Source organism: Lichenostomus cassidix, chromosome Z, assembly GCF_008360975.1.
Source record: "Lichenostomus cassidix isolate B80296 chromosome Z, HeHo_3.0, whole genome shotgun sequence".
NCBI classification, from domain to species: domain Eukaryota; kingdom Metazoa; phylum Chordata; class Aves; order Passeriformes; family Meliphagidae; genus Lichenostomus; species Lichenostomus cassidix.
The window spans coordinates 43,665,686-43,677,733 of record NC_139511.1 but is presented as its reverse complement, the minus strand read 5'-3'; the positions used below and the strand labels follow the sequence as shown (position 1 = coordinate 43,677,733).

Sequence of the window (12,048 nt, the reverse complement as noted above, 5' to 3'; positions counted from 1 at the left end):
GAGGTGAGGCTGACTGGCCAGTAGTTTCCTGGCTTCTCCTTGATGCCCTTTCTGAAGAGGGGAGCGACGTTAGCTTTTCTCCAGTCATCAGGCACCTCTCCTCCTGTATTTTTCAAAGAAGATTCACAGTGGGCTTAGCAACAACATCTGCCAGCTCCCTTGGTACCCATGGGTGGATCCCATCAGGGCCCATGGATTTATGGATGTTAAGTCTGCCTAGCCAATCTTTAACCAAACCCTTAACAGCCAAAGGTAAATCTTCCTTTCTCCAGCCTTCCCCTCTTGCCTCCAAGGTCTGGGAATCCTGAAGGACAGCCTCAGCAGTAAAGTCTGAGGCAAAGAAGGAATTCAGTCACTCTGCCTTCTCTGTGTCTTTCACCACCAGCATACCCATGATATTCCTATAGTCCTCCCATATCTTTTTCCACATTCCATAAATTTCTTTCTTCCATTTGAGATTTGCTAGAAGCTCCCTGCTCATCCCTGCAGATCTCCTGCCAGCTTTGATTTCTTGCTCATGAGGATACACTGGTCCTGAGTTGGGACGAATGCTGAATTTTGACCAGCTCTCCTGGAACCCTCAATGCCAGAAAAACCCTAAAAAACCAAAACCTATTGAGTTCTTGTCATTTAACTGTAGTGATGTAGAGAAAAGTATTTTAGTGTAGTTAGAATTGCAGTTATCCATATTACAGTCAGCATAGCTTCTTAAAGGATAATAAGGGAGGAAAACTGCACCTCTCTGCTGAAGATGACTGAGGTTTCTGAGGGACAATGACTTTTTCACATTCTTTTTTAAATCAAGAATCATATTAAAATTCATTTTTTTAGCCTGACAGTCTTTCTTGAATTCATTCTTCTTGTATATCTGCTTGCAGACCTGTGACTTGTCTTAGATTTGTTTCTCAAAATAAACAGCATTATCTCTTTTAATATAAATACATTTTCTCTTAAATTGAGTTGACACATGGTACAAATATTCTTATAGTATTAACTCAAGAATAGGCCCAAACAGAAGAAAAAAATGAATTCAGAAACTGCATAGAGTAAACAGCAGGTGTATTGTGCTTAACTGTAAGTGCATTTCTGCTATGCTAAACACTATTATTTTTATCACTACAAAACAAGCGTATGTGAGATTTTGAAATAAAGAAATCCATATTCACTGAAGTATATTTTGGTTTATTTTACTAACACACATTACAGAGTTAAACATAACAATATACATGGTGTTCTGAATAGAAAAATTATAGTAGCACCAGTCTTGTGATGTAAATTGTGTAGAATCACAACATTCACTGAATCTTAGGCATAATTTTCTCAAAGTTATTTTTATGATTTGAATGAATAAAGACTTGAAGATATTCAATAAGTATCCATTGTAGAAAGAATATATGGAAAACTTTTCTGATATTTTTCAGACTATATACTTGATATATATATAAAGTTCATAACAACTCAAATGTTTTAGAATATTTTGGCTCAGGAGTGCTCCTGTGACCTGTTTCCTATCCATTTTGTTTCATAACCATTGTGTTTGAGTTAACTACTTGCCTGTCAAATATTGACATATTTATAAGATATTTGACAGGCAGTAGAGGTGGCTAAAAGTGACAAGCACACACAGCACTCACACAGCCCATCCCTCTATAGAAATCTAAGATAACTACTGGGTTCTTTTCACTGAGCATCTTAGTTCTGTTGCTCTTGGATATGGATGTACGTATAGTTCCATGTTTATTTCTAGTGAAATAAATCCTTTGTTTACCCAGAAAGTGTGGCTTCCATATGTGAACACCAGAATTTGCATGCTCCTTTTTCTTACTTTCAGCCTTTTGAAATACTTCCGGTGATGCTGATCCTCTAAATACTGATTTTTCCTGGAGTTTACTCAGATTCTAATTCAAAAATACCGAAGATTAAAAAATCCCCAAAGCTCCTCAGGACTGTAGGCCTATCCTTTACTAAACTTCTTTGAAACAATAATTTCCTATGTCAACAGAAAAAAAATTATTTATGCTTTCCCTGATTTAAGTATGTTTTGTTCTTTGAACTCCAGTATCCTAATAATAAAAACAAAAGATATAAAAATCTGTGAAAAAATACTTTTTTAAGGACAGAAAAATTAAAATTTATTAGGAAATGTATGGAATAGTTAATTGCATTGGAAAAAAAGTCAGCAGCCTTTCAGGGCAGAAATATATAGCTCTGCAATATAAGAATTTTTGTTTCATTAGTGTATTGTGTTAGTTATAATTAAACCAGTAAACCATACAGTTTGCACAGCTAACAGTCTGGTGTATAGTGAAATCTTCATACTCTGCAATCAATTAAAAGTAGTTCAAATGAAGTACAGAAAAGGGCAAATTTCCCCTACTCTCGCAAAAGCAAACCTGAGGTCACTGTTGTGTCAGACAGCATGTGTCATTAATTAGTTACTGATCAAATAGCAAGCACCCACATCAAATAACAAGTCAAAATCCCCACTCTGATAATTATATCCCCACTCTGAGAATGATGAATCATTCATTTATCAAATAACTGGGAGAGGTATTTGAATAATCTCAATAGGCTTTATCAAATTAGCACCAATAAATTCTACAGCTTTTATTTTAAAAAAGCCCTAGAAAAATAAAAGTTTATGTCTCAGTCAGTTTTCCCTGAAATTCCAGAACATACCAAGAGATATCAAGAGTGCTTTTTTAGATGCTAATTCTTTCTATAGTGAAAACCATCAGAAATAAAATTGGGTCTAAAACCACATATTCAGGAGTACTTCATTTGGAGACAAGTAGCATATCTATGTTGACCAAAAAAACTCCCTAAACCAAAAGGTTAGTGTCTAGCAAAAGTGCCTAGAAGCTTGCCATAAATATTACTATGAAAATAAAAAGAGAGAAATCCTGGAAATATTTTTGTCTGCATCTGTTGATAGCAACAATAAAGGTGAGGAGGTTCTGCCCCAATGCATTTTTCTCTGATTTTGTGATGCACTCATGTTTATTAGCTTCAGTCCTCTCAGGGATGTTCTTTCCTATCTACAAAGACTGTTCAGCTACTCACATTTTGATTCAACTTGTCACAGGCAAGGAGGAAGGATGAGTAACTCATGCATGCCAGAGGCAAGGAGGAGGAATATATAAACCCTGAAATATTGTCCTTTGGCCCAAAGAGGAGAGGTAATTCTGGTCTGTCTTGCAGTCCTTGCAGGACTGAGATGTTGCTATGAGGAAGCCCAGAAGGAGGTTTTGCAGCTCTGGTGCAAAATTGAGCCAGAGGCAGGCTGAATAGACGAGCAAGGGCAGAATCAACTGCTCGCAGCAGGCAGGCAGATGGGAAGGATGAGTTCATAGGTACAGGGCAAATTCACCCTACTCAGTACCAAACCAACTGTCACACACACTGGCTCCTCTTGAGAGGAGCTTTAATTTTTTTTTTTTTTTTGGGGGGGAAGCCTATGCCTGGATCCTTTTTTCTTTTTTTTTAATAATTTTTGGAGGCTGGAAATGAAAAGGTCCAAAAGCAAGCTTTAGACAGGTCAAATATAAATTTACTGTAATGTTACAAAATGGTTATACTGCAGCTGTGTATATCTAAAATAATAAGTTCTGGCCAGCTGATTTTTTTCTTATTAATTGCTGGGTTTTAAGCCTTTCTCAGAAATAAATCTGGATTTTTAAATATTATTTTTAAAAACCTCAAATCCCTAATAAAGACTTAGATTAATACTTTTCAAAAGCCGTAGCTGCTTTACTACAAAATATGTCTCATGATTACACTGGTTTATACATACATATAAATCCTATTGATGTTCATGTATCAGTGAATATCCCAAGATAATATTCTAGGATTAAGTTTCCATATTTTTTTTAAAACAAATCATCATTTGCTGTAACATTAGATTTAGAGATGTTCCATTATTTAATTACACTGAAAAATACAGCACCATCCTACAATTGAAAAAAAAAACCCAATTTTTTTTGCTTAGGAATATGAAACAGATGCAACTCTGTGTGGGCAGATCCATTAGGTTCTGAAGCTGGCCTTGGGAGGTAGAAGAAATACAAGGCTTTACTCCTGTTGGTGCTCTGTCACCAGCCAAAGTCCAGCCATTTGTACTTTTGTAAGACATTGTACTAGGCCATCCACCAAAGAAACCCGAGGATTTACATGATGTCACTCCCCTCATGACCCAAAAGGATCTGCTTTTAGCCAACTGTCTGCCCTCATTTCCAGCCCCAGCAGTCTTCCTCTTTTTGTGGATGCAGAGTAAAAGTGCAGTTCACAACCTCTCCTTAAGAACAAAGCAAACCAACTGATATACTTTCTTTAAAAGAAAAATACATTTACCACAGAAATGTGATGAAAGCCTTGACACCCAGCTCTTTGGTATAGCAATACATACAAGTGACAGATCAAAGTCTTAATGGAGAGTTCAAAACCTTAACCTGGGCTTAATTTTGCAACCTATCTGTATACCTTGGTTAGAGGCCAGTGCATCTGCACGTCTGGCAGCATATAAAATAAGCCTTGCTGATAATTAGGACAGTTTTCTAACTGCAGGTAACATACTGAAATACCATAAATGTCCATATGCTTTCAGAGGCATTCTCCATCCGTTACAACTTTCTTGAACATACATAGCTGTTTGGTTTGACCTTATTGCAGTCAGTTGCTTGCCATTTTCCTCGCTTCTGCACAAATACGCAATTTCTTCCTCTCATTGGAAAGTGGTAGGAGCCTCTTCTCCAGTTTATGTAGGTTACAGGTTCTCCTCCATTCCACTCCCAATGTCCAGGATTGACTTGGTCATTCAAACCTGTGTGAAATCAGTAACACCAGATCAGAGATGTTTGTTGTCACGAGCCAGGTGCCAAGAGAGTCATGTTGTTATATATGTTGTTCTTCATTAAAAAATGCATACTGTTTCATGCTGGGAGAAAAAAAAATCTGGTAGAACACAAGCAAAACAAAATTTAGTATTCAACTAGGCCGCTTTAATCACAGTGAGTGCCATATGAATAAAGGAAAATACACTTTTCTGCAGTAGTACATATCTAAAAGGTTTTTTTCTCCTTACATCTCTTGCATGTCTATCACCTCATAGGTTTCTCTTTGGCTAATTGAAATAGCAAGGAAGATATTAGATTGTGGTCTGGGCAGTATCAAGTGCCTTCAGAGTTCTTCTGAATATAAAATTCTGCAGATCTTTGTGGACCTTGTTTACACTGTTTAATAGTTATAAAAATAGCTTGTGTTAAGTAGTACAATATAAAACATATCTTTTCCCATAGCCTCTGAGTTGCTAAGACCAATATGTGTGGCATAATTTCAGAATTGATCTATTTTCTTAGGAGACACCAAGATAAGAAAATTAGTATAACACTCTTGTAGTCTTTGTCTTTGTCAGTGAAGTTTATTTCTTTCAGGTTAACAGAATTATGATACCGTTAAACATGATCCAAAAGTAACAATATTTTTAAAGTTAATTTAGTTTAGGTAGTAAATCCACCTCATAAAATTACTAAGAGCTGATAATTTCAGTTCAGAATCAGAGAATAAGGACCAAACTGAGGACAATATAGCAGAAACAAGAAGGGTTAGAAGACAGCAGTAGCACTAGTATATGAGCTAAAGCAGTCATTCATAGAAAGATAGTACTAAGAAAACCAGTCAAAATATATTCATTTATCATTAAATGTAGAGTGCCTAATAAGAAATAGCTAAATCTGAAATGGTAGGGTGAAATGTTCTTTAGCTTATCATCTAATTAATTTGTAAGATTTCTAACACAAGATGACACCATTAAATTAACAGTAACATAAATAATTAAAAGAAAACAAAAGACAAAGCTAAGTTAGTAATAAATAAAGTAACAGTCAAAGGAAAGATGAGATAATCAAAAGTACAGGAGCTGCACCAGAACTATTTTCATCAGTTTGCATGGAAGCTTTTCATGAGCTTGTGTAGGAAAGGTTTCAAGTCCAGCAATAGGTATCATGATAAACTCATCTTTTTGATAAAGACTTACGGAAGTGGTCAGGTAAATTACAGCTTTTGGTTTATGCCTTGCTCTGAAATAATAGCAGCAGAAATTTGAGGACAATACTGTGTTTGAAAACTGGTCTTGAACTGCTGCAGAAGTTTTCTGCTTTTCAAAGTGCACAGGAACTGCAGTCTGCAGCCAATATACTTGCCTATCCAAAAGGGCATTCTCCCACTGAAGTCCCACAGCCACTGCATGTGTTGTTCATTAGCCACACTTGTTAGACTCCCCAGGTATCTAGGCTCAACGAGAGAGGACAAAGTAATTAGCATTCCACAGAGTGACAGACAGCTCCCATCAACTTATCAACAATGGGTGTTGATTCTAGTATAAAGCATATAAATAACAAGTCGCAGGAAAACCACAACTTACTGCCATGAAGGAATAATTACATGAAGATGAAATCTTAAAATTGTTGATTACTTGGAAAGGAACCAAAGTCCTAGTCTGATTTTTGTAACAGAAAAATTAAATCAGCTGGGCAGCTGAAGGAAATGTATACAGAAAATATATGTCTCATACTCACAAACTCTGTTTTAAACTGTTGACACAATTATTGATACCTTATTCTCCATAAAATAATGAACTTTCTACACTGAAATCCAAGCCACTGAAAGATACATCTTCACCTATTTGGTAGTAGAGCAGGAGATATCTTTTTTAAATCATGTTTTGACAAGACTGGAGCTTTGAATAATACATTTAAGTGGTAATGTGGTTCTGAGAAGTAATCATAAAATCACAAAATCATAGAATGTCCTGAGTTGGAAGGGACCCACAAGAATCATCAAAATCTAACTCCTGCCCCTGCACAGCACATCACCATCCCAAAGATATTTGCCTGAGAGCATTGTTCAAACACTTCTTGAACTCTGTCAGGCTGGTGCTGTGACCACTTCCCTGGGGAAGCTATTACAGTGCCCAACCACCCTCTGGGTGAAGAACCTTCTCATATTATCTAATCTAAGTCTACCCTGTCACAATTACATATGCATCCTCTAAAATCAACATTTGTGCTATTACATCATTTCCCTCCATTTTTTCCTCCTCCTCTATCCTACCCCCTTTATTTTTTTGTGTTTTCATGCTTTTCAGTTTTAGTTTCCAGTCGAGACATTCTGGTTTTCGATCGTTCTGTGAACCTGCTTTCAGTACAAGCAGATACACCATGAGTTTCTCCAGTTTCTCATCACAAGAAATTTGGTATCTGAAAAGGCTCTGAAAAGCAGCGCGTTCTTCACAAACTTTACAAATTCTTCAGAGGGCTGTCTGCAATTACACATTTAGTTCAGACTGAGAGCAGTTGTGTGTATTAAGCAGACTATTTCTTAATTAAGTTGATTCAGAAATAAGCATAAGCTCTGCTCTGTGTTTGTACTTTTAGTATGCCAGTTCCAAAGGAGGATTTGCAAACCCTAGCCACAGAGTGGCCTTGCCACTGGCAAGTCTTCCAACCAGTACCAAATATACAAGCACCAGGAGGCTGCTCTTAAGACATTTAGAGACCAGGTTGAATCTTTAGGTATTAAGAGGCAAGTGGCATTCTTCACATTTGCTAGTAATTGTCAGCCATCAGTGGCTCCAGTTTCTTATTTATCCATCTTTGTGTCTGTGCTGACACCATACTACAATTTTACATGTCACACCTGATGTTGCCATCCCTCTGATGCTGAGCCTCTGGTGCTGACATTTCTCTTGTCCCATATTTCTGACTGCCACTCAGTTTAAAACTGATGCCAACCCCTTCAACCTCCCTACCCTGGGTGACAGTTGATAGGGCCAAAAAACCCAAAAATTCTCGTAAAATCTCACTGACACCTGTGCACACTCTCCTTACCTAGCGGTGTGGCAGAACGGCCTCAGAACTGTCTGCTAGGGGTCAGGATTGTGCACCCAGTGTCGCAGAGCCTCCCAAAACTGCACCCAGTGAAGGTGTCAGCAGGGCTTCAGCTGTGCCTCCCATCAATGGTGAGAGGTGCCTGTCTGTCCCAAGGGTGACATGCTTCCACCTTTCTGGGCCTATCTACCAGGCACAGAATCTCTGGTGAGCTAGGAGCAAAGCTGTTACACTGACAAATGCTGTTGGAAAGTTTAGTACTCCATCTTCTTCTACAGACAGAGTCCAGAAAAGCAGGCACAGTTAATTCAGGGTGTCCTCCCAGGCTAACTACTTCAGCATCAGGATTCCATTCCCCTTCACAGCGACTGTGGTTGCACTGACCAAACCTGGGCCTGAGAAGAGGTTTGGGCAGCAGTCTCTGTGGTATCACTACCAGGTGAGCAAGAACAAAAATAGAGAATTTTATCTGGCTTCTGTTTAAGGACACTCAAAACCCAGAAACTAAGTCATTTACTTTAGGTGAACATATCTTACTCCTGTTGTTTTGATTGTCTTAGAAAATGTGAAACCAAAAAGCATCAATGTGTGTCAGTAACTGCTCTGTCATTTATGACATGCAGGGGCAGTCTCAGCAATAACAGTTTCAGACTTTTACTTCAATCCATGTACCAGGGAGAGACTTGCACACTTTGGAAGGAAAGCACTGCAATAATTATAAAATTAGATAATCTTTTCTCCATAGGAGTGCTTTCTAAATACAGCTTGAGAAACACATTCCTGAAGAGAGAACAACTGTCCTAATTGGTACACCTAGTTAGGGGGTTTATGTATTGTAGGGAAATGAGAACCATCCTGAAACAACATATCACTTCCAATATTACTCACTGAACCTCAAGGTGTAGTGTCAGTCGCCGGAAATTACAAAATAATGTTATTTATGGAGTTGTGTACATCTAACACTTCCTAATGTAAATTATTCAAGATAAGGGGTTATAATGCCTTATTAGGGGGAAAAAAACCAAACAAAAACAAATGAACAAACAAAACCCAACTAAAAGCAGCCACAACAAATCCACTTCACTTTTTCTGTGCTAAAACATCCATTTGAAATTGTTCCTGCATGCCTTAGAATTTTTGTTATTGAGTCAAGAGTATCCTTTCCCTAAGAGCAATTGCACAAATTAAGGAAACATTTTGGATAACTGTTGACCTTTAAGTATTATAGGGAAAACACTTAGCACAAAAACTTTACTGATTTTCCATTAAATTATCCAATTCATTTAAAATAGTCTTGTACCACTTTGTTAAATTTAACATCAGCAAAAGCATATTTGACTAAGTGTGAAGGTGTCCACAGGACAGAACATTTTATTTTGAGCTGCTGTAGTAAATCCATGTCCTATACTGATGTTGAAGGGAGTGGGGGGCAACTGAAAGGCCATGCTTATCTCATGCTTATCTTTTGTTTGGCCGCCTAGGGGGTTATCTTGATGCCTTGAAATAGGTGTCTAGTGTTGATTACAGCACCTCGTGGTATTCAGAACATTCAGATGAGAGTGGCAGACATGATGCAGAGCTTGCAGGAGCCCTGCACTTCCAGACTGGGACTTGAAAGTCAGACAGCACAGATGCAGCCTTTAAAACAGCTCTGCATACCTGGATCCCTATGCTGGAGTCACACACAATAATATGAGTTAAATCAGTCACTTAGAGAGCCAGTATTAGGGGAGAAGGGCTACTGTTCTGCTTTGCACTAGGGAACACTAAGCCATCATGAAGAATCTAATCTGTTGTTTTAGATGTGGTTCTGCCTGTGATTCCCAAGGACTCAGGCCACATGTACCTAATATAATACCACCAAACAAAATAACATGTCCTGCCTTAGCTAGCAGTAAAGGACCTGAGAAAATCATATTTGAGCTTTAATTACAAGTTCAACTTCAAAAAAATAAAGGTAAAATAGGACTAATAAGGCAAAAAGCACTAATAAGGCAAAAGCACTGTCTGTCCAGTGTTTCCATCCCTTCAGTGGCAGCAGTGAAACCATCTCACATGCGAGTGAGTCCTGCTGTACTGACCCTTGGGGAGGACATATTCATATTGGATAAACAAGAGCTGTGGCATAAATCATCAAAATTGCTTCTAAATCAGGCTGCTGTGGGATCACTCAGCCGTAATATCCCCCAGATGCTTCTCTCACGTTGCCAAGAGTCTCTTCATGCATACAAACAAAGCTAGAGAAATGAGTTCTTAAACCACCTTTCTCTCCAATGTGCTGGAGAAGGGTTAGAAATAGTGCAAGATTTTCACAGCAATTAACTGAGATTTCCCTGCCCCCTCACCACAGTATGACACTGACATATATAAACTTGCATCAAGACAAGAACATGTTTGTGTCTGCTTCTGCCCCTGAATGTGGAAACTAAAGAAAAGGGTCATATACCACCTGCAACACATGTATGTAATAGATGACCATAGAATTTGTATGTCAATAGAAACTGTAATAGATGTCAACAGAATTTGTATGTCAATAGAAACTCAAATAGGTTTGTATTAGCCCATGTACATACAGTTATGTCAAGACAACACCAGCTTCCACAATGAATTGATAGCATTGCTTTTCTGGAATAGAATCATAGAATATCAGGTTGGAAGGAACCTCAAGGATCATGTGGTCCAAACTTTCTTGGCAAAAGCACAGTCCAGACAAGATGGGCCAGCACCCTGTCCAGCTGAACCATAAAAGTGTATAGTGCTGGGGAATCCACCACATCCCTCGGGAGATTATTCTAACGGCTGATCTCATTATGAAAAACATTTCCCTTGTGTCTTATTGGAATCTTCCTAGTAGTAACTTGTTCCCATAGCTGTTCATCCTTTCTATGTGACTCCTCGTAAAAAGAGAGTCTCCATCCTCTTTATAGTCACTCTTTAAATACTGGAACATGGTGATAAGGGCTCCCCTAAGCCTTCTTTCTTCACATAGCAGGCTTCATGGTCCTTTGATCTTCATTGTGGCCCTTCTCCATACACTGTCATGCCTGCCCACTTTTGTATATTTTTTGTATAGCCTGTCCCCAAGTCCACCATCTCAGGATAGCAAGGTTGTCTCAAAAAGGGTAGGAAGTTGTTTATGTGGAGACTGTTAGTGACTCAACTTTAACAATGTTTGTGCTCTGTTCCCTGTTCTCTATAATAGAAAAATTGTAACAAGACAAATGAATAGGAGCTTAAAATGATGCCATTTTTAGAACTAAAAAATTATTCTTTTTTTCAGGAAAGTTGGCTGATTTACTGAAAGTCAATTCTAATATTTTCATTTAATATCTGATGTTTGTTTGCTCTATTAAAAATTGAGGCCTGGCCTCCATACTAGGTTTATTTCCCTGCTGGAAACACTTAAATGTCAATAGAGTTAGTATTAATAACTGAAACACTGCAATTAGTGGTGGTGTTGATTGCTGGAGGAGCTGGAAAAAAGCACAAAATAAAATTTAATAAGTTATGTTCCTGTACCACATTTCAGCATATTCCTGGAGTTGTGCTTTTGTAAATCAGTTCCAGATAGAGGCCAGGAGTACTTCATTTACCAGGATAAGTCTTCCTTAGTCTATGCTAGTATGACATTAACTGAATTATCACCACCCTAGGATTCATTTCCTTGTAGATTCAGTGGAATGCCTTGATTTTTTGTGTAATTTTTTTGACACTGTCTTTTAGTTACTGTTGTTTACATTTATTTATTCTTATTCAGTTTATAATATTCATTGCACAGCATAGCCTTCATCAAGAAGTTATCGCCTGCAAAAATTATGGGTCACCAAGAGCACACTCTTTTAGGAGATAGAAAACACCTCCCAGCAAAATGACATGTGGTCCCAAGGGTTCAATTGAATGTTGAGGCCTTCAGAAAAAAGAAAATATTAAAATATTCACAATTTATAGTTTGTTTGCTAACAAGTAGCATAATAAAAGCAGGTAATAACAGACCATTTCAGGAGCTGAAATTTTAAGTAAATGAATAATGTAAAATTTGGAGTGGGGTCACAAGAGCACATAACATTCACTTTTTAGTAAATGTCTTCCATCAGCTGGGAGATATTAGAATCAAGACTTTTCTTTTGCATGCTACCAAGACAACATTATCTGGCATAACTGAGTG

At 37.8% G+C, this 12,048-nt stretch overlaps 1 protein-coding gene across 3 annotated transcripts in view; it reads right to left on the bottom strand.

The window, feature by feature from the left end:
- Positions 1–1,161: 1,161 nt before the first annotated feature.
- The window catches only part of FREM1 (FRAS1 related extracellular matrix 1), a 65,402-nt gene continuing 54,515 nt past the window's right edge, over positions 1,162–12,048 (bottom strand). For 2 of the 3 annotated variants that reach the window (XM_085043767.1, XM_085043768.1), the window contains 2 exons: positions 6,198–6,283; positions 1,162–4,819 (listed from right to left, as the gene is read on the bottom strand). In XM_085043767.1, coding sequence (XP_084899893.1) covers positions 4,620–4,819; positions 6,198–6,283 — 286 coding nt within the window. In that variant the 3' untranslated portion in view covers positions 1,162–4,619. Of the gene's footprint in view, positions 4,820–6,197; positions 6,289–12,048 lie in introns of all 3 variants that reach the window. The other variant, XR_014847114.1, reaches the window with a different exon arrangement.